The following is a 21,177-nucleotide window of genomic DNA, read 5'->3' on the forward strand; positions in this document are numbered from 1 at the left end:
GTATTTTGTTGTTTTTGGGGTGATCATATTCTACATCACAAGTGTACCAGTTAAAGTGGGATGTGGGGCCTGGGTCCCCTTCTCTACAGTCAACTGAACTGACCACTAGGCTACTCTAGGGACATGCTTGCTGCTCTAAGATGAATCACCATTATATTTGCAGCTGTCATAGAGCTTGGTATGTACGGTCACTTTTATCTCGTAGGGGAGTTGGGGGGAGGGGTTAGTGACCACTGTGGGTTAAGGGGGGTCATGCTTTTACCCTTCAGTGGTCATCTGGTCATTTTGGGGCAACTTGACACTTATTGTTGAAACAGGTGTAGCCAAAAATGTCCTGTTTTTTTTGTTTGGACATTTTTACAATATTCCATTATTGCTGAAAAACATCCAAATTGTAAACCTGCCAAAACAGCCACTAACATGCCCCCTTGAGATTTAGACAAACTGCATAGAAAAAGTCTTAAAATGAGTTTAGAGAATAGCGATATAGACATTTTTGCGGGGAAAAAAGTCCATCTGCTGCTTTGTACTGTTTTTGTATTGTTTTCTTGGACATTTTTCTGTTTCGAAAATTAACCCCATAGTTTAATGTTCAAGTGATTAAATTAAAGTTTACCTGTTGAAGCAGAATTAGCAAACTGGTCTGTGCCCAGAAGTTGCAATTAGCTCTCAGTATGTAGGCTTACTGTCTTGTTTTGAAGTTATATGGTTGCAGCTTATTACAAGTTTTATTGTCTCATGGATTAAGATTTATAATTTATTTGTACGTTTGTAATCCACCAAGAATTTTCAGATTGTATGGAATGACATTTTAAATAAAATGTGATAATGTCTGCTGCACTGTAAATCTTTTTCAGATTTACATTGTGGCAGATATAACTTGCCTTCTTTTTAGCATCTTGAATATAGTAGGTAATTTTTAGTGTCCTGTTCATATTTTTGGAGATCAGTTAAGGAAATATCTAGGCTATTGTGATCGTTGTTTCACATTTGATTTTTATCATTGTGGTTCCATACTTTTTGACCTGCAGGTTGAGAATCACCGGCTTTTGTCTGAGTTCCAGTTGCAGTTCACTTCTGTCTTGAATGCTTTGTGATTTTTGTGTTTCCGAGATCCTACCTTTAACTAGAGAGAACTGTACTAATGCTCCTTTCTCCCTCTATTGCTACCCAGTTAACAGCTTGTACATTTCTGACATCTTCATTTTGATAATGTTTTGCTTCCTTTTGCAATTTAAAGTGGAATTTTTATTTCTCACGTATTTCTCTTTTCTTTTCATGCTGATCTTAAGAAACCGCTCCCAGCCTTTCTCCGAAGTGAGACAGAATTCTTATTGCTACTGGAAGAATTGCAAGATCAGGTCCCAGAAGCGGTCCTGAAGGTGAGTTACATTCTCTTTTACCTGTGTGTCTGTCTGAGGGCATCGTTAGAGTACTGCTCCAGTGGTATTATGCTTGAATGTTTGATCCCCTGTGTTAGTCCCAATATGTATGCCTCTCTCCCATATGCTTTTTGAGATCTGAACCAGGCAATCAGATTACAATCTAGACTTGTGCAATCTGTCTGCTATTTCATTACAATAGATAATAGTTTTCACCTAGAGAAAAAAAAAGGTTTTCCAGGATTGTACTAGGAAGAGAATGCAGTATGCTTTTGTTTTTAAGATAATGTACTTTGCAATTGAAACAAAATACTAAGATCCCTCTTTTATTTTGATTCTTTCGTTTCAGAAGGGTATTAGTTTTTCAAAAGCTCCTCTATTTAACCCGTTTAAGGTTTGTGAATTTTTGAAAATCAGGGTGCAGCATAATCAGTTGAATAATAAATTCAAGGATGGAGAAATTTGAGACAGAAGGGGATTGGGATTTGATATACTGCCTTTCTGTGATACAATCAAAGCACTTTACATATTATATAAGCAGGTACATTTTCTGTCCCTAGTGGGCTCACAATCTAAGAGTGGTACCGTTTTGAAAGGTGCATTTCTCGCTGCAGACTTATACAAAGTAGAGAAACTTAAAAAAAAAAAAGAGAGAGAGAATGGAGGCATAAGATCAGAAAAAATAAATGCTTGGCAGGTTGGTAGTTTGAAAAATTGTGTAACAGCTTTAACTTTGGCAAGTGTCTATTGGCTCTTGGGGATCTCTAAAATATTAGAACAAGGAATAAAGGCGTAAAGGGTCATGGATTTGCTATACCTCCTTTCTGTAGTACAACCAAAGGTACTTCCTCTGTCCCTAGTGGGCTCACAATCTAAGTTTTTGTATCTGGGGCAGTGGAGAGTTAAGTGATTTGTCCAGAGTCACAAGGAGCTGCAGTGGGAATTAAGTCCAGTTCCCTGTTTTTTTTCAGCCCACTGCACTATTAGGTACTCCTCCACTCCAATAAGAAACATGGGGGGGGGTCTTTTACTTAGGTGCACTGGCATTTGTAGCACACTTTAAAAATAGGCGTGCGCTAAACACTAAAGATGCCAACGTATTCCTATGGGCGTCTTTAGCATTTAGTGCGTGCCTGTTTTTAACACGCGCTAAAAATGCCAGTGCGCCTAAGTAAAAGACCCCCATGGTTCTACCATTCAACTAACTGCATTTCCTCAAGGATCACTGATTCTTTTTGTTCCACTTACAATGTGAAATTCACTGTAAATGCGCCACTGAGCATGTACATCAGTTATGTTGCATATAATGCCATACTTAGCACCAGCATCCAAGCATTAATATCAAACTGTGTATAAATACAGAGTGTTCTTTTGAGGTTTACTAATAATGAATCTTGTTCAGTGGTAACTGATTGTGCTTGATTGTGATCACCTGAAGCAGCTAGTCTTCTATATATACTTTTGGGCTTTGGAAATTATTAGTTAGTATGTAGCACTTGTATTGATATTTCTGTTGAAAGCTGCTTTCTATACTTTTGACTTTTAACCTTTGCTTACTTTTTCTAGGAATTCTATGAAGCATTTTTGTACAGTTGCAGTGAACCAGCTGATGGTAGAAGGACTGTCGATTCTCACAGACTTAGTTTGGAGGCTGCCTCTTGTCTACGAAACATAATTTCCCAGAATGCCCGGCTTGCCCAGGCTTTAGTTGGCTTCTTTTTGGTGGATGAGAAACAGGTCTCTGGAGCTGAGCATAATCATTCCTTGCACAAGATATTCATAGACTTGCTGTTGGATACTCTGAAGACGGTAAAGGAGATCAGAGAAGATCATGTACCTTCCCAGGAAGACGAGAGGAGGACTGTTGATCTGATATACAGTGTTCTCAGCATTTTACCTGTTAGCATGGAGCATCAGTGCCCTGAGCTGCGACACCTATGCAGGGAGCTTGTTGATGCTTGTTGGACTGAGAGATCCCCCCTCAGTGAGGAGCGGTTACTGGGCTGCATGGTGAGGAAACAGAACTGTGCTTTGCTCTCTCTGTATAGCATGGTCTCCAGTGAAATGAAGGAGAAGCTGCTGGGACAAAGGACATCGGAGAAAGGTTTGAGTATTTCATTGCTTTACACGCTGCTTAAAGGGGCACCATTTGCTGAAACAGTTTGCAGAGTTGGTTAAGTAGAAGTGTTACTTGGGGATGACTAGTTCGAGAACAGACCTTGACAAATTGTGTTTAGATTTAAGAACCAACCCAAAGAGGCCAGTGAGAGTTCACTCCACCTTCTCCACTGCTTAATTCTGCGCAAAAAAAAATTAAAATTCTGCTCACAAAATTTTCAGATTTTTTTTTTGCAGGCACCTCCCTCCCACCCAGAGCATCCCCCTTTTTTTCAGCTCTCTCTTACCCACAGCATCCCTTTTTTTTTTTTTTTAATCAGCTGCTCTCTCCCTCCATGCCCTCCACACAAACACCACACTCACCCTGAGGTAGGAGAAGTAGGAGCTGCAGTGGGAGTAATCTTCTGGGGGCAGGAAAGAACCTCACTCTTTCCTACCCTGCTGCCACCGCCGCTGTCTTGCTGGTGCTGTGCGTTTTCAAATGGCCATTGAGATGAAGTGGTAGTCTCATGAGATATTGCTCTTGAAATCTTGGCAGCCATTTTGAAAAAGCATGACACCAGCAAGATAGGGCAGGAAAGAGTGGGATTCTTTCCCGCCCCCAGAAGAGGCCACCAAACCACCAGAGAATGCACAGGGAGGCCGGGCGAGCAGGTGGGGGAAGGTCCCGTCCTTTCGTGGGTTGTGTGCGGAAATGGTGAATTCTGCTCGACTGGGGAATTCTTTGCAAATTTTGCACTCTGCAGTCGCACAGAATTCTGGCAGGAGTAACTGCTTTAAGGCCTGATTTACTGTGGTGGTTTTCCCATTCTGTGGGGTGGAGGTGGGTGGGGAGCCTTACATAGTAACATAGTAGATGACGGCAGAAAAAGACCTGCACGGTCCATCCAGTCTGCCCAACAAGATAACTCATATTTGCTGCTTTTTGTGTATACCCTACTTTGATTTGTACCTATGCTCTTCAGGGCACAGACCGTATAAGTCTGCCCCGCACTATCCCCGCCTCCCAACCACCAGCCCCACCTCCCACCCACTGGCTCTGGCACAGGCACAGACCGTATAAGTCTGCCCAGCACTATCCTCACCTCCCCAGCCCTGCCTCCCAACCCCGGCTCTGGCACAGACCGTACAAGTCTGTCCTGCCTCCCAACCCCGGCTCTGGCACAGACCGTACAAGTCTGTCCTGCCTCCCAACCCCGGCTCCCAACCACCAGTCCCGCTTCCCACCACCGGCTCTGGCACAGACCGTATAAGTCTGCCCAGCCCTATCCCCGCCTCCCAACCTCCAGCCCCGCCTTACCAAATCAGGCTTTTACCTGCTTCCCTTAAATGCATGTTACTTGTGCTTCTCCGCCCCCAGGTGTACGACAGTAGTTACTGCGCCCCTTTGTATCAAGTCCTTATCAGTCCTGCTCTCTGTCTCCCCGCAGTCTCCCTTTCAGTTCCTTCTCTCATCCACAGTAGTCTTAGTCTCATCAAGCCATTTCCTCTCCTGCAGCCACATAGCTTCAGTCAGATTGCAACCCATTAACCCTACCCCTCCCATTGCTAGTTCTGGCTACTGCAGTGCAGACACTCCAGGAATAACTCTTTCCTGCCTGCCGATACTATGTGGCTGTTGAGGAATTTGAGCTATATAATGCCTGAATTCCTGGGCTGGTCTTGCAAGACTTGAAATCATGAGATCAGTGCTGGAGTTTGATCTGCGTAATGCTGATTTCCTTGATAGTCACATTGTGTAGACAGTAGGGAAAGAGCTGCTCTGCAATGATCACTGTGGGGTAGCTAGAGTAAGGCATGAAAATTTGTGTGACAGTGAAAGTTTTGGCTACCTGGCACCAATGATTGAGCCCTGTACCAGAATATAGTATTAGCAACATGTAGAGTGTAATTTTTACCCTATATTAGGTTCTTTGAAATTCAGGGCATAGCAGTCAACAAGAGAATGTGTTTCTTTGCCATCAGTATTTTAGCTCTCTTTCTCTCTCTCCCTCCTCCCCCCCCCCCCCCCTCTCGCAGGGAGATGTGTTTCTATAGTGTCTCTTAGGTAAACCCACAGGAGACTGGAGGACAACAAAAGGCAAGGGCTAAAGTGTGTGCTTACAATGGCACAGTATTTCAGCACTCTAGAGCAGGGCTTCCCAAACCTATCTGAGCACCCTCATAGCCAGTTGGATTTTGAGGCAATCCACAGTGAATATGCACGAGAGAGATCGGCATGCACTGCCTCTGTTGTTTGCGAATGTATTCCATCCATTCAAAAAGGCTCATAACATAGATATTAGATCTTACACTAAAAGACAGCTACAAAAAAAAAAAAAAAATATATATATATATATAGCTGAGACATCCCCTCGACCAAAGATAATAAATTAAGCAATTAATACAGTGGGGGAAATAAGTATTTGATCCCTTGCTGATTTTGTAAGTTTGCCCACTGACAAAGACATGAGCAGCCCATAATTGAAGGGTAGGTTATTGGTAACAGTGAGAGATAGCACATCACAAATTAAATCCGGAAAATCACATTGTGGAAAGTATATGAATTTATTTGCATTCTGCAGAGGGAAATAAGTATTTAATCCCTCTGGCAAACAAGACCTAATACTTGGTGGCAAAACCCTTGTTGGCAAGCACAGCGGTCAGACGTCTTCTGTAGTTGATGATGAGGTTTGCACACATGTCATTGCACACATTTTGGTCCACTCCTCTTTGCAGATCATCTCTAAATCATTAAGAGTTCTGGGCTGTCGCTTGGCAACTCGCAGCTTCAGCTCCCTCCATAAGTTTTCAATGGGATTAAGGTCTGGTGACTGGCTAGGCCACTCCATGACCCTAATGTGCTTCTTCCTGAGCCACTCCTTTGTTGCCTTGGCTGTATGTTTTGGGTCATTGTCGTGCTGGAAGACCCAGCCACGACCCATTTTTAAGGCCCTGGCGGAGGGAAGGAGGTTGTCACTCAGAATTGTACGGTACATGGCCCCATCCATTCTCCCATTGATGCGGTGAAGTAGTCCTGTGCCCTTAGCAGAGAAACACCCCCAAAACATAACATTTCCACCTCCATGCTTGACAGTGGGGACGGTGTTCTTTGGGTCATAGGCAGCATTTCTCTTCCTCCAAACACGGCGAGTTGAGTTCATGCCAAAGAGCTCAATTTTTGTCTCATCTGACCACAGCACCTTCTCCCAATCACTCTCGGCATCATCCAGGTGTTCACTGGCAAACTTCAGACGGGCCGTCACATGTGCCTTTCGGAGCAGGGGGACCTTGCGGGCACTGCAGGATTGCAATCCGTTATGTCGTAATGTGTTACCAATGGTTTTCGTGGTGACAGTGGTCCCAGCTGCCTTGAGATCATTGACAAGTTCCCCCCTTGTAGTTGTAGGCTGATTTCTAACCTTCCTCATGATCAAGGATACCCCACGAGGTGAGATTTTGCGTGGAGCCCCAGATCTTTGTCGATTGACAGTCATTTTGTACTTCTTCCATTTTCTTACTATGGCACCAACAGTTGTCTCCTTCTCGCCCAGCGTCTTACTGATGGTTTTGTAGCCCATTCCAGCCTTGTGCAGGTGTATGATCTTGTCCCTGACATCCTTAGACAGCTCCTTGCTCTTGGCCATTTTGTAGAGGTTAGAGTCTGACTGATTCACTGAGTCTGTGGACAGGTGTCTTTCATACAGGTGACCATTGCCGACAGCTGTCTGTCATGCAGGTAACGAGTTGATTTGGAGCATCTACCTGGTCTGTAGGGGCCAGATCTCTTACTGGTTGGTGGGGGATCAAATACTTATTTCCCTCTGCAGAATGCAAATAAATTCATATACTTTCCACAATGTGATTTTCCGGATTTAATTTGTGATGTGCTATCTCTCACTGTTACCAATAACCTACCCTTCAATTATGGGCTGCTCATGTCTTTGTCAGTGGGCAAACTTACAAAATCAGCAAGGGATCAAATACTTATTTCCCCCACTGTAACTATCCCTTGTTATCCTCCCTGGGAAATAGCCCACTCAAAGAGCCCATATTCTGCATTTTTTTCTGATACCCAAGTATAGCTCAGAATTTTGAAGGTAGGATGAGAATGAATTCTGTTGGGCTGGAGTCCCACATGAAAATGCTTTTTTTTGTAGTGTCCCAAAGGCACAGTTCTTTAGACTTTGCTCAACTCAAGGTCTTTTATGTATAGTGAAGGAGTATCCAGTCACATGTTGGGGGAGCACCTTCTAACAAATATTGAGGTGTCTCCACCTTCAAGATACTAAAATCCATAGCTGGTACTTAAATTTGCCGCTGAAAGCCTTCTCATATAGGGAAAATGCGATCCCTGGTCTTATGGCCCCGTAGAACCTGTGCCACATGTTTCTGCGTTAAAGGCAAATGGCTTAACTGCCACATGGACAGGCCAATTCACAAAGAATTAAAGGAGTCCAAATAGGCCATGATAGTGGCTTGCACTACAGTATGAAGATCTTTTACTGAAAAAAAAAAGTGCTGATTTTGGACTGACCTTAGTCTAGTTTCTGAAACTTTTGATTCCTGATCAGATGTGACCCCTAAATTTCATCGTGTCTGTGGTTGAATCTGAAGCAGAACTTTTTCCAACTGCAAAACGTGAACTAGTGTAATGTTTTTTTTTTTCCAGATTCCTAACCTACAGACATTGTCTTTTGGCCATTAAGTTGATCCCATGCATATTCATTGTGTAGATCTTGAAAACCAGAGTGGCATAGGGTCCCCATGATAAGTTTGGGAAGATCTGAGTTGGGTGTCTTAACTTTGTTACAGCAAACCTGTAGGTTGAAATGCCTTTGTAAAGCAGACATCCTACCTGGAGAAATAGCAGCACTATTTCTTCTCTTATTACAAAGGGCTGTTAAACTAAAGAAGCACCATCGGCCCTCTCGAATAGCAAAGTGAGTGTTTTAGGATTTTATGTCCATAAAGAATGTTATCACGCAGTAATGATTTTACTTTTTATGCGGAGCAAGGTCAGGAGGGAAGGAAGAATGAAAAAGATGAGCGGAGAAGTAACCTAATGGTTAGTGCAGTGGGTTGAGAACCTGGGGAACTGGGTTCAATTCCTACTGCAGCTCCTTGTGACTCTGGGCAAGTCACTTAACCCTCCATTGCCCCAGGTACAAAAACTTAGACTGTGAGCCCAGTAGGAACAGAGAAAGTACCTGCATAAAATATATAGAAAACCACTTTGGCTGTACTATAGAAAGATGGTATATCAAATTCATGACTCTTTACCCTTTAAAAGATAATAGACGGATGAATCCCTGTGAGTAAAAATAAATGGTCTAATTACTGAGTTATCTTAGAAGTACCCTAAGCGCTCTAGTGTTACTTTCATTGTGTAATATTCAGTTGTCTAGTCATTCTCCTGTAATATTTCTTTATGTTGTCCAGAAGAATACCGTATTTGTAGAATATCTTGTGTTAACCATTTGTTTGGCACCCACTACTATAATGAGAGCCATTGCTTTTCATGTTTATAGTAACTTGCTAGACCACTCCAACTGATAGATCAGTACGGAGCGGTGTACAGACTAAAAACAAGAGCTTTGAAAAGAACTACATTTTTTTAACAGGAAAGTCGAGCAATCACACCAGTATAGATAGAGGGAGGGATATAGAAAAGAAGGGGGGGGGGGGGGGGCTAAAGGCATCCTGCTGGAAATTTTTCAAAAGCCTGGGTAAATAACCAAGTTTTTAAGGCAGATTTAAAAGTTTTAAAGGAGGTTCAGAACGGAGGGAAGTTGTTCCACACGTGAGGGGCAAGGAAGAAAAACGTGCTGTGTTGAGTGGATTCATAGTGGGCTGTTTTAGGACTGGGGAGGACCAAGCAGTGGTCATTTAAAAAGAACGTAGTAGACGTGAAGTAGAATAAAGGATTGTAAGGGTGGAAAGATAATCGGGAAGCCTCAGTCAGAGGGCAAGAAATGGAGGTGTGGAAAAGCCAGTAAACCAGAAACTACTGTTTTATCTGGGTTGAGCACTAAGCAGTAGTCCCTTAACCAGTTTGCGACTGCATATAAACATGTCTGAAGAGGGGTAATCACAGGTGGGGGGGGGGGGATAACTTGTCTAGGTAGGATAGATAAGAAGAATGTCATCAAGTAATAATAAGCCAAGATCCCTAATGATTGGATAAGGGTGGCAAGAGGGCTTAGAAATAAGTTAAAAAGAAGGGGGGAAAGAATTGAACCCAGAGTGACACCACAGTGGAGTTTTTTGATTGCTGAGATAGAAAATGCTGTGTGAATTTGAAAAGAATGTTGTGAGAGAAATGATTTAAACCAGTTGAAGACTTCTCCGGAAATGCCAAGCGATGAAAGGTGGAAGAAGGATTTTGAATCCAATTTTATTATTACCACTTAGTCTGTGCCAGTTTTCAGAAGCTTGATGTTATAACTTTCAGACTAGCCATGGTCATTTCAAGTAAAGCTTTTAGCTGAAATCACAGTGCTGCTGGGGTTCTCCCCCCCCTCTCCAAGTTCTTATTTGTTTACCACCTCTATAAAAACTTTAGCTGATTTACATAGTAAAATATAGATAAAACAGAATTAATAAGAATATGACCCCCCCCCCCCCACTAAAACCTTTAGTTATGAATTAATTTGTTAGGCTAGAAGCTGCCTTTTTAGGCTGGCTGAAGGGAAGGCATTAGACTATCTAGGTGTCATGATGGGAAACTTCATAATGACTCATTTCTTGTGCAATGTGTTTTGTGTTCTATTCTAGTGCCCTCTGAGCAGTCGGATGCTGAGAGAGTAGTGCTGGCTTTGTTCTCCAACCCACAGCAAAAAAATCCTTGGAAAACAATGTTTTTCTATTGCCTTAGCAGTGGCAAGCATTTTTTGGAGCAAGTTCTGGTATGTATAAGCATCAGAAGATGAGATTTTTGTTTGTTTTGTTTATTTTAAGATGGAAACCAGCTAATCCTTTTTAGTTAAGATTAAAATCACCTATTGCTATCACTAATAAAATAATTTATTACCATAGTGCTTTCGGTGCAGATTTTGCTTTACAAAATAGTTTATATGGTTACTATGTGTTAACTTAGAAATGAAGCATAGGTCAGGACCTCCCCAGGGTTACATACAGGAAGCCTAGTCAGGGATTCTCAAACACAGGGTCTGATGCTCAAAGGTTACTGTTAAAAATCACATGTGTTTAGATCCGCACAGACTGAGGGGCCGATGCTCAGTGGTCGCTGTTAAAAATTGTGTGTGTTTAGATCCATGGTTGAAGTTACCGATTTTGAAATAGTGAGCAATGTTCGAAGGAAATCACATGCAAATGAGCTGCACGCAATTTCAGCAAGCAGCTTGGTAGGGAAAACGCCTAGCGGCATTCCGCCATAGTAGCCCTTGACAAAATGGCCCCTTCCACAAAATAACCCAAGGTTGATAAAATAGCCCCCTAGAAAAAAATAACACATCACAAAAAAAGATTATAAACTACAAGTGAAATCTTCACTGATGTATAAAGCATCCTATATAATAAAAATCACCCTCAACGTTCTGAGGACACTGACGTCACTGTCAGGTCCTCCGGGCACTTCCTTCCGGTTCGAAGCCTTCGTGGTGGTGAAGCCACCGAAAACACTGTGTTGGGGCCCCGCCCTCGCGTCAAACGTGATGACGTCGAGGGCTGAGCAATGGCGTCAGTGGCTTCACAACCAACGAATCAGAAGATTGAAGGTGGCGTGCTGAGGACCGCAACAATGGTGGTCAGTGCCTTCAGAACGCCTGGAAAATTTTGCAGTTTATGTAGGCTCTCCTTTCTTTACATCGCTCGGAATGCTCATTTTAATACTTATCAGCTCATTGTAATACATTTGCATAGGATTATTATTGGCTGCTACCGTGAACAGTAAGATCGATGTGGAACCCCTTTGTGTATTACTCGATGAATAATACGAATGCTAAACTAGCTAGAACCAGTCTAAATTGGATGTTGCTAGCACGGTAAGCTGCTTATCCTAGGAATAAGCAGTGGATTTTCCTTAAGTCCATCTTAATAATGGCTTATGTACTTTTCTTTTAGGAAACTATCCAAACCTTTTTTAAACCCCACTAAGCTAACTGCTTTTACTACATTCTCTGGCAATGAATTCCAGAGCACACTGAGTGAAAATCTCCGATTTGTTTTAAATTTACTATGTTGTAGCTTTGTAGCTTGCACTTATTCACATTAAAAGTCATCTGCCATGTGGATGATCAATCTCCCAGCCTTATAAGGTCCTTTTGCAATTTTTCAGCAAATTTAATTACCTCACTAGTTACTCTCATCTCTAGATCATTTATAAATATGTTAAAAAGCAGCGGTCCCAGTACAGACCTCTGCAGAATCCCGCTAGCTACTCAGTTGAGAATACTAACCATTTAACCCTACTCTCTGTATTACTACTACTACTACTTCTACTTAACATTTCTAGAGCGCTACTAGGGTTACGCAGCGCTGTACAATTTAACAAAGAGAGACAGTCCCTGCTCAAAGAATTCTATCTTTTAACCAGTTCTTAATCCACAATAAAACATTACACTCTCCAATTTCCTCTGGAGTTTTTCATGAGGTACTTTGTCAAATTCCTTTTGAAAATCCAAATACACAGTATTGACTGGCTTACCTTTATCCACATGTTTGTTCACCCTTTCAAAGAAATGTAGTAGATTGGTGAGGCAAGATTTCTCTTCACTAAATCTATGTTGGCTTTGCCTCATTTCTGTAGTCTGTTTCTGTAGGATCAATCAAAGCTCAGGGGACTGGGAACTTGCAGTCCAAGCTGTATTTTGGATCTAGTGCAGAAAGATTAACTCCTTCAGATGTGATTGACAAAAAAGAAGCCTCCAGCTGTCAGGCACTGTAAAATATTGCTGAAACGTAGCCCAGTCAGGGTATCATTTAAGAGTCGGCTTAGGCGCTTATAAAGAAATGTTAGAAATGTTAATGTTCATAAGACATAACAAGGAATCACAATGGCACACAAAGCCTTATTTCCCTACATCGTGAATATTTATTGGGAATACACTGAAAAGCATACTGGATGAGTCTCCAGGACTGAGTTTCTGAACCTTGATGGTATTGGGGATGCTAGTTAAGCTTCAAGGTTTCACACTTTTTCACCTGAGGAATAAAACTGAAATCGGAATAAAAGATGCAAGTTGCTTGTTGTTCTTGACTGAACTATATTGAAATGTTTGGTGCTACCACTATATGCATCATTATTAAAGGGGTTTCAGAAAATCCTTTTTATTTCATGGTTTTGCATATTTACCCTGGGGTGTCATTGTGCATTGTAGGTTACAGCACTTGCCCTAATGAAGAGAGAAGACTTCTCCACTTTGAGAAACCTCCTGAAAAATGAATTTGAACCGCTTAGTCGGCTCCTGGTGTTGCTTGGTTGGTCTCATTGCCAGAGCTTAGAATCTGCAAAATTCTTGCTGTGCACCTTTCATCAAGACAAGGTCAGTATAAGAAAAATCACTTACAGCAGACTACTGTCAGATCTGTTCATTTGATCCCAGAGCTATGTACAGTAACTTAATTTTTTTTTTGCATTTTTTATTTTTTTAATACACATGCCAGCTCATTTAAGGTCTGAACTCAAGATGTGTTGGTCTTTCATTTCTTATTCTCTTCGATTTTTATATACCTCTATTTTTTTTTAACCTCTACTTTTTTACTTTAAAAGTAAAATCTGAACAAGGTGGATCTCAAAATAAATTGGGCAGTCTATAATTCCAAATACCTTTCAAGTGAACCATACAAAATAAAATCTGAGCAGCAAGATAGCAAGCCCTACCTGATGTTCCCTAAAAAAAAAAACTGCTATCAATATTAGCATTCCATAAATAAAGCCCCAGTCCAAACAAGACCCCTCAACTGGTGCCTGGTAGTTTAAAATTTGTTTTACTTTTTTTTTTTTTTTTAAACTTTTTTCTGGAGAATTTGACATTGTTTCCACCACAGAGCACTTTCCACAGTTCCACATACACCTCCTACTCAGTAATCCATTAAGGAATATTACCACCTTATGTGGGGCATTGCAATCAGTACTCTGTTGTTGTTGTTTTTTAACTACTTTTCAACATAATTTTTCAAAGGAACATGTAATCATTCATCCACTTAAGTCTTGGGGAGTACATTTCATTTTTAGAGATGCACATGGAAGTGGTGTTGAACAAATCTTAACCCTTTCAACCCAAAACAGCACAGAAATTGTCTTGATGAGACATGCCACCCCATCATGTTAGGTCACACTCCCTTCAAAGCTCTAAAGGAGTGTTCTTCATTGCAAGGCCCAGGGGCCAGTGTGGCTCCAAACTCTTTTAAAAAATATATCTACTCCACCCCCCAGTCTTGTTAAGGAAACAGTTCCAGCAGCAAGCCTCTGGACAAGTGCTCTGTTTTCCTTCTGGGCAGTGTGATTCTGTGAGTTGTAGTGTAAAGATTGTCACACTATACTTCACTATGCTAACAGTGAGGAAGTTTGGACATCATTCGGTTCAAGCTCACTTGAGAGCCACAGAAGAAAACAAAATAGCTGACCCAGAGGCAATGCCAGCAGCAAGGCTTTGGGAAAGGTTAAGGGGCATTAACAAGCCAGGAGACCTAGCTTGGAGGGAGTGGGGATAGAGTGATGGTGGCTGACTTGGAGGACAAACTGGTGGGAGTTGAGACTGATTGATTTTGGGATAGAGTTGGGGGCGGGGGAGGTATATTGGAGAAGATTATTTTTAAAGGAAATGTGGGTTGGGGGAGACAAAAGTCTTAATCCCTTTTTACTTACTGCACATGTATTAATTTGCTTCTTGAACTTATTGTAATTTGTGTTATATTCTGTACATTATTATGTTTTATTCACTTTGAGTGTATTTCGGGCTAATGTGGGGTATAAATGGCACGAATAAATAAAGAAAATGGAAAGAAGAGAGAGAATCAGATTTCATTTGATTTGCACACGTGGCTCAGAGTACGCCTGCGTACCTGGACTGGATACTTTTTTTAATCTTTGGAGGCCCCCCCCTGCCCACCCCCACACACACTTTGAGGCTTATTTTCAAAGCACTTAGCCTCCCAAAGTTCCATAGAAACCTATGGAACTTAGCCTCCCAAAGTGCTTTGAAAATATGCCTATTTATCACCCAGAGATCCATGTACCATCTGTTTTATCCAGCACCAGTTCTTGTTCTCACACTGACATCTTGACAGTGTGGCCACATTTCTAAAATAGTGAAGATCATGGCTCTAAGGGACCTGTTTACTAAATTATGGCAATAGATATAAGATGGCCACAATGCTTACTGTGCTCACATTTGCACAGTAACTGTTTGCTGTGGCAGGGAAAGGAAAAGGATGGTGAGTGAGCAGGTTGCAAGCAGTTCATGGTAATTTACTGTGCACTAACTGCTGCTGCTGCAGAGAGTGGTGATACAGTGTTGTGTATGAGACTAAGTGCACCCACCCTTATCCTCACAGAGTTACATCCTCAGGTTGGAAAGAAACCTCAGGAAACTAATCCTTACCCCACTCCTTTGATGCCAGCCTCATGGCACTTATTGGGAGTTTAACAAGCAGGACAGAGGGAGTCGGCAAAACAAACAAGAAGTGCTTTGAGCCTTTGTCCCATTTGTGCCAAGTACACTCTAGTACTTGGAGTTTCCCTGGTGGGTTAGTGGTGAGACAGGAGCAATCAGATGCTTCTATTCTGTTGCTGGGGGGAAGGGAGGAATGAGGCCCATGAGTTGAAGCAAATAGCATCTGTATCTGCTCATTAAAAAAACAAAACAAAAAAAAACAACAACCCAAAAAGAAAACTTAAAGCAGTGGGCTGAAGTAAAATACATCAGCAGATAGCATCTTGTGTGTTAAATGTCTGCCCTATGCAGTAACTACATGTCCCCAATAGCACACAGGTTTTGCGATTACTTTGATACATTTTTTGTAACTAAGGCATAGTAACTGCAAAACTGTACCATACTTCAGTAAACAGGCCCCTAAAGGTCAGACAATGGTATGAACTGAACACGATAAACTATAAGAAGTCGGTGCAAGGATATCAACAAAAGAGTAGCTTGTGCTTATTATCTTCTCTCTGTAATCAGTAATGCTTTGTATTTTGAACAGTCTGCAATTTTCCTAATGCTTTCTTAGGGAGGCTTAGATGGACATAGTGTACTTGATCATCTTGGTTACATTAAATCAATTGCATAGGAGTCTTTAAAATCAATGGACAGAACAGCAGGCCTAAGTGTTTCACAAAACCTCACTTTCATTGATGATTTCTTTGCTGCTACCTGGTCTTTCAGTGAAAGATTTCATGAACATTTTTTAAGTTTTTAATCTTGGAAAGCAAGGTGTATTGGATTACAGTTATGATAAACTGAATAGTGATCAGGCCAAAAGATCTGCCCTACCCTATAATCATTAGAATGTATCGGAGTGTGATCTGGGAAGACTTTTTTGCTTAACTACTAACCCTTATCTTCTAAATTGTGTCATTTGCACATTTCTATTTTTCCACTTCCTTCCATACTTATTGTATCACTAGCCCAAGTTTAAGCTGTGGCACTGTTCAAAACATCCTATCTTTGTCCTTCCCACCAGCCTCATTTATTTGGAGTCCCAATTTTTCAGCAGTAGAAATATTTGGTATTTGTCTTGTCAAGCTTATTTTTACAGTAAAGTTGTCAATGCAGCTGTTTCTGTTTGTGGCTTATTTATAGCATCTACATTTTGATTTGTACTTTTTAATCAGGATCTGTGTAATGATTCCATATTGAAGGACTTCTGTGATGGACTCTCGGCTCAAGTTGAAGTATTGGAGTGGTGCATAAAACAAAACAGGTAACAATCCATATCACATTTCTGCAGTGTTCCCTTATAGGCTTTGAGGTCTGATATTTAAGTGCACGTCGGATAAGAGCATGCTCTGTTTAACTGCATGCCATACTTCGGTCCCGTTTTTGGCTCCATCAATTTCTATGGGGACAAACTTCGGTTTAGCGCACCACTGATAAGTGCAAGATTCGCTTATATGCATGGTTTAAGACCGCTCCTCTGCAGGAAAGACTGCATAAGCGCGTGCATGGAATATGGAAGCCGATTGGCGCGTGACAACCAACGAGATTTCAAATTTACCACCCCTTTAACTGCCACAGGCAGAATAAGCGAGAGAATGTTGTTAGAGTGTACACTGGGGTCGTCGTCGCGCAACTGTAAGACTTTAACACTGGCTGAACGAATAGAAGTTCTTAAAAAATTAGAAAATAAACAAAGTGAAGCATCTATTGCTAAAGAATATGGTGTCAATCCCAGTCAAATTTCACATATCTTGAAGCAGAAAGACCAATTTCTGGAAGACTGGCAAAACAATACAAATCCACAACGGATATGAAAACGGGTGGGAAAAGCTGAGGAGGTAGAAGATACTCTTCTTTGGTGGTTTTCTCAAGTTAGGAGCAGACAGTTTCCTGTCAGTGGTCCACTGCTTATGGAGAAAGCTAATCAGCTAGCTGAAAGTCTTGGACTAACTGAATTTAAAGCCACTGTTGGATGGTTGGAAAGATGGAAGAACAACATAAAATTCAAGAAACAGTGAAAAACAAGACTCTGATGACTTTGGTGCTGAAAATTGGGTTGTTTCAGTTCTTCCTACCATCTTGAACGAGTTTGCACCTCATGACATTTTCAATGCTGACGAAAACGGTCTCTACTGGTGAGCGATTCCTGATGGAACACTTGCATTCAAACAAGCCAAAAACGTCGAAGGACCAACTGACGATCCTCCTTTGCTGCAATATGGATGGGAGTGAGAAGTTGGAACCACTCGTTATTGGAAAGAGCAAACAGCCCCGTTCCTTCAAGAATGTTAAGCGACTTCCTGTGTCATACGAGGCTAACGCAAATTCATGGATGACTGGGGAAATTTGGAAGCAGTGGCTAAAGAAGTTAGACACTAGAATGTTGGCACAAAAGCGTCAGATTTTGTTGCTTTGTGATAATTGTGCTAAACACAGTGATGATGTCAGGCTGTCTGACGTCAAGGGGGTCTTCCTGCCACCAAATACTACCTCTCTGATCCAACCTATGGATCAGGGCATAATAGCCAATTTCAAACAACATTATCGGGCTCTTGTGCTACGTTGTCTGATGAGCATAATGGATGACCAGACTGGCAAGGATAAACGTGCTGTTGAATTGGTTCGTAATCTATCACTGTTGGATTCCCTACATATGCAGAAAGAAGCCTGGAATCATGTTACTCAGGCAACTATTGTGAACTGCTACAAGCGGGCAAGCTTTGTTAAGGATGTGGAGAGGGATGAAACAGATGCAGCTGTTTCAAACGTGTCAGATGAACAGGCTATTGACATCCCAGCCTGTGTTACTGAAGAGGAGTTTCTCTGCTTCGTAGCTGTTGATTACGATCTACAAACAGCTGACGACAGCACTGATGTCCAGATATGTGCCTACACGCAGGCAACGGCTGATGATGAAATGAGCAGCGAGGCACATGCTGACGAAATTCAACAACCTCCTGTCACTTCTGCAAGTGCGCTGGAGAGTCTCAACACCGTGTGGATCTATCTGGAGGCCACTGGATGTCAGTGCTATGACAACTTTTACCGTCTGGCAGATGTAGTCTATGGAACTCACAGATACAAGAGTGTACTTCAAGTAAGCCCAATGTCAGTTAACGGAGACTGTATACTGTACGTATAATAAACAGTACTGTACATATGTTTATCAGATGTCAAGCATCTTTGTGTCAATGGTTAAGTGCATGTATTTCTTTGGTCCCAGACTCTTGCATGCAAGCGGATTGCACTGTATTTATTTATTTTTCAATCTTTTGTACCGCGTATACCTAAGCGGTTTACAAAACTCAAACACAGCTATAAACAAAATATTTAAAAAAAATACAAAATTAAAAAAATGTAAACTGCAAATCATTTAATCTGTTATTAAACTCGATTTACAGCTGTCATCTCATATGACTGAAATTACATAAATGCTTTAACAAACAGGGTGTCTTAACGTTTACATTGTAAAATCTGTGTACATAAACGTAGCTGCCCCTTTAAAGAATTCCACATGGGAGTCCCAGCAGTAGAGAAGGCTGAAAGCCTTGTATCATTGTATCTCACACCAACAGATGAATCGTGGAATGCGCATTTCTGTCTCAGATCTCAAACACCTCCTGGGACGATAAACGCAAAAATAATCTTTCAAATATTGTGGAGCTGGCAAATGAAGTGCTTGTTACACAAAACAAAGTACCTTAAACTGTATACGAAAATTGACTGGGTACCAGTGTAGCTGTTACAAAATGGGCGTAATATGGGTCACCCTAGACACACCAGTAAGCAGTCGTGCTGCAGCATTCTCTACCAATTGCAGCGCTTTAATCCTGCAGTTACTCAACCCAGGATACAATGCGTTGCAATATTCAAGCCGTGACAAAACCATACTCCTTATAACTTCACAAAAATCACTTACTGGTAACATAGGAAGTCAAAGCTGAACAAAACAAGATTGAATAACATTCACCACTTGATGTTTCATTGTCAACCCTGAATCCAAACACACACCCTTTGTACAGGTAAACTTACCCCAGTCACTATCAAAGACGAGGTCCAGAAATCTTCTACACGTCATCCCGAAATCATTACTTCAAATTTTTCAACATTCATTCGTAAACCATGTTCACACCTCCAGGCATTGATTTCATTCATGTAGAACTATACTTGTACCTCTAAACAGGCACCCCACACATCAATAGGAAAGAAAAACTGATTATCATCAGCATGTATGCGGTAACTAACCTGTAACTTTTGAAATATTTTCCCTAAAGAAGCCATGTAGACATTAAACAATAGGGCTGAAAGAGCAGAGCCCTGCTGCACCCCCTTTTCTAATACAACCTACTAGGAAACCTGTTCCTTGCTCCTCACTCGCTGAGCAAATCCCATCAGGTAAGAAACAAAACCACTGTAACACTTGTTCTTTCATTCCCATCTTACCTAATTTAGATAACATCTGCACATTCACTGAGTCAAAAGCCCCTGATGTATCTAAAGATATTGTACAAAAACAGACATTATCACTGTCAGCACACTATAATTAGTTTTTGGTAACTATTAATCATGAATATCAGGTTCTTGCTTTGTGCATCTATTTGTCCTTCCCCATTTCTCCAGTCTTAACACAGATCTGTAAGAATAATTGAGATGTTTTAGTATGTGCCTATAATTATTCTTTTGCTAGATCTTTCAGGGTTTGACTGAATTAACAACTCAGAGGGGATATGATAGGACACTGATGGCGAACCTTTCAGAGACCGAGTGCCCAAACAGCAACCCAAAATCTAATTATTTATCGCAAAGTGCCATCAGGGCAATTTAACCTGAATAACAGGTGTGGGTACACTTTATGGGCGGGGTCACCACATATGACTCCCCCCCTATGATAGCCACACCCCTTACACCAGCCATGGCGCATATAAACAGACATCATTGAAAATATTATACTAGTATAGGAGAAAAAAATAACATGATTTTTTTTCATTATAAATCATTTCTGTAAGCTGTTACAGCTTCAGTATACCCAGTGCAAAATAAGACAGCAGATGTAAATTCTCAAATTGGACATATTCCAAACACTGAAATGAAAATAAAATGATTTTTTTTCTACCTTTCTTATCTGGTGATTTTGTTTTTCTATCCCTATTAGTCCTAGTCTCTGATTCTGCTGCTCTCTATCTGTTCTCTTAACTCCGTTTCCAGGGCTTGCATCCCTCCCACCCGGCACCAGGCCTCTCACCCCCCACCCACCCAGCACCAGGGCCCCCCCCTCCCAGCAGGCCCCCCCCTCCGAAATTTAAAAGTCATACCTGGTTGGGTTAAGGTGTCGTCGGCAGTGAAAGCGAAAAGTGTGCTGTCTCTCAAGCGCTGGTCCCGTCCTTGCGGAAACAGGAAATGAGGGCGGACCAGCGCTTGAGAGACAGAAGGGAAGGGTGAAGGTGCGCCGAGCCAGCACGCTTTTCACTGCCGCTGCCGACGCCACCTTAACCCCGACCAGGTATACTTTTAAATTTCGGAGGGGGGCCCCTGGTGCTCAGAGGGAGGGAGGGTGGGCGGGCGACCTGGTGCTCGGGCAGCCTGGTGCTGGGTGGGAGGGAAGGAGGCCTGATGCAGGTATGACTTTTAATCGGAGGGGGGCTGGAACTGGCTGAGGCGACGGCGCGCGTGCCAACAGAGAGGGCTCTGCGTGCCCTTTCTGGCATGTGTGCCATAGGTTCGCCATCACTGTGATAGGAGGTCTATAAAATCCATGAGTGTGGTGGAGCAGGTCAGTAGGGAATGCTTGATTACCCTTTCAAAAAAATGCAAAGTGTGGTATGGAATTTGTTGCCGGTAGCTAGAGAGCAAGGCAATGAAGGAAGCTAAAAAGATGACAGAGAGTAGAAATTTAGCACTCTGGAATGGATGGGTCACAGCCTCCCTCTTACAGATCCAAATTCTTAGTCCAAGATAACACTGAAAGAGTAGGCTTCAAGGCTCAGATATTATAAGAAAAAGAGAAAAGTTGGATTATGAGAAACATTGACAGCAGTAATCTTATCAATAATGTTATCTTGTAGCAGTAAAATAGT

The 21,177-nt window shown here is 41.8% G+C and overlaps 1 protein-coding gene across 2 annotated transcripts in view; it reads left to right on the plus strand.

Moving 5' to 3' along the window:
* Positions 1 to 21,177, plus strand: part of ZFYVE26 (zinc finger FYVE-type containing 26) — a 273,412-nt gene that overhangs the window by 4,551 nt on the left and 247,684 nt on the right. For both annotated transcript variants that reach the window (XM_030215525.1, XM_030215526.1), the window contains exons 3-7: positions 1,293 to 1,382; positions 2,949 to 3,486; positions 10,257 to 10,387; positions 12,821 to 12,985; positions 16,279 to 16,367. In XM_030215525.1, coding sequence (XP_030071385.1) covers positions 1,293 to 1,382; positions 2,949 to 3,486; positions 10,257 to 10,387; positions 12,821 to 12,985; positions 16,279 to 16,367 — 1,013 coding nt within the window. The remainder of the gene's footprint in view (positions 1 to 1,292; positions 1,383 to 2,948; positions 3,487 to 10,256; positions 10,388 to 12,820; positions 12,986 to 16,278; positions 16,368 to 21,177) is intronic.

Source organism: Microcaecilia unicolor, chromosome 9 (genome assembly GCF_901765095.1).
Source record: "Microcaecilia unicolor chromosome 9, aMicUni1.1, whole genome shotgun sequence".
Taxonomy (NCBI): Eukaryota; Metazoa; Chordata; class Amphibia; order Gymnophiona; family Siphonopidae; genus Microcaecilia; species Microcaecilia unicolor.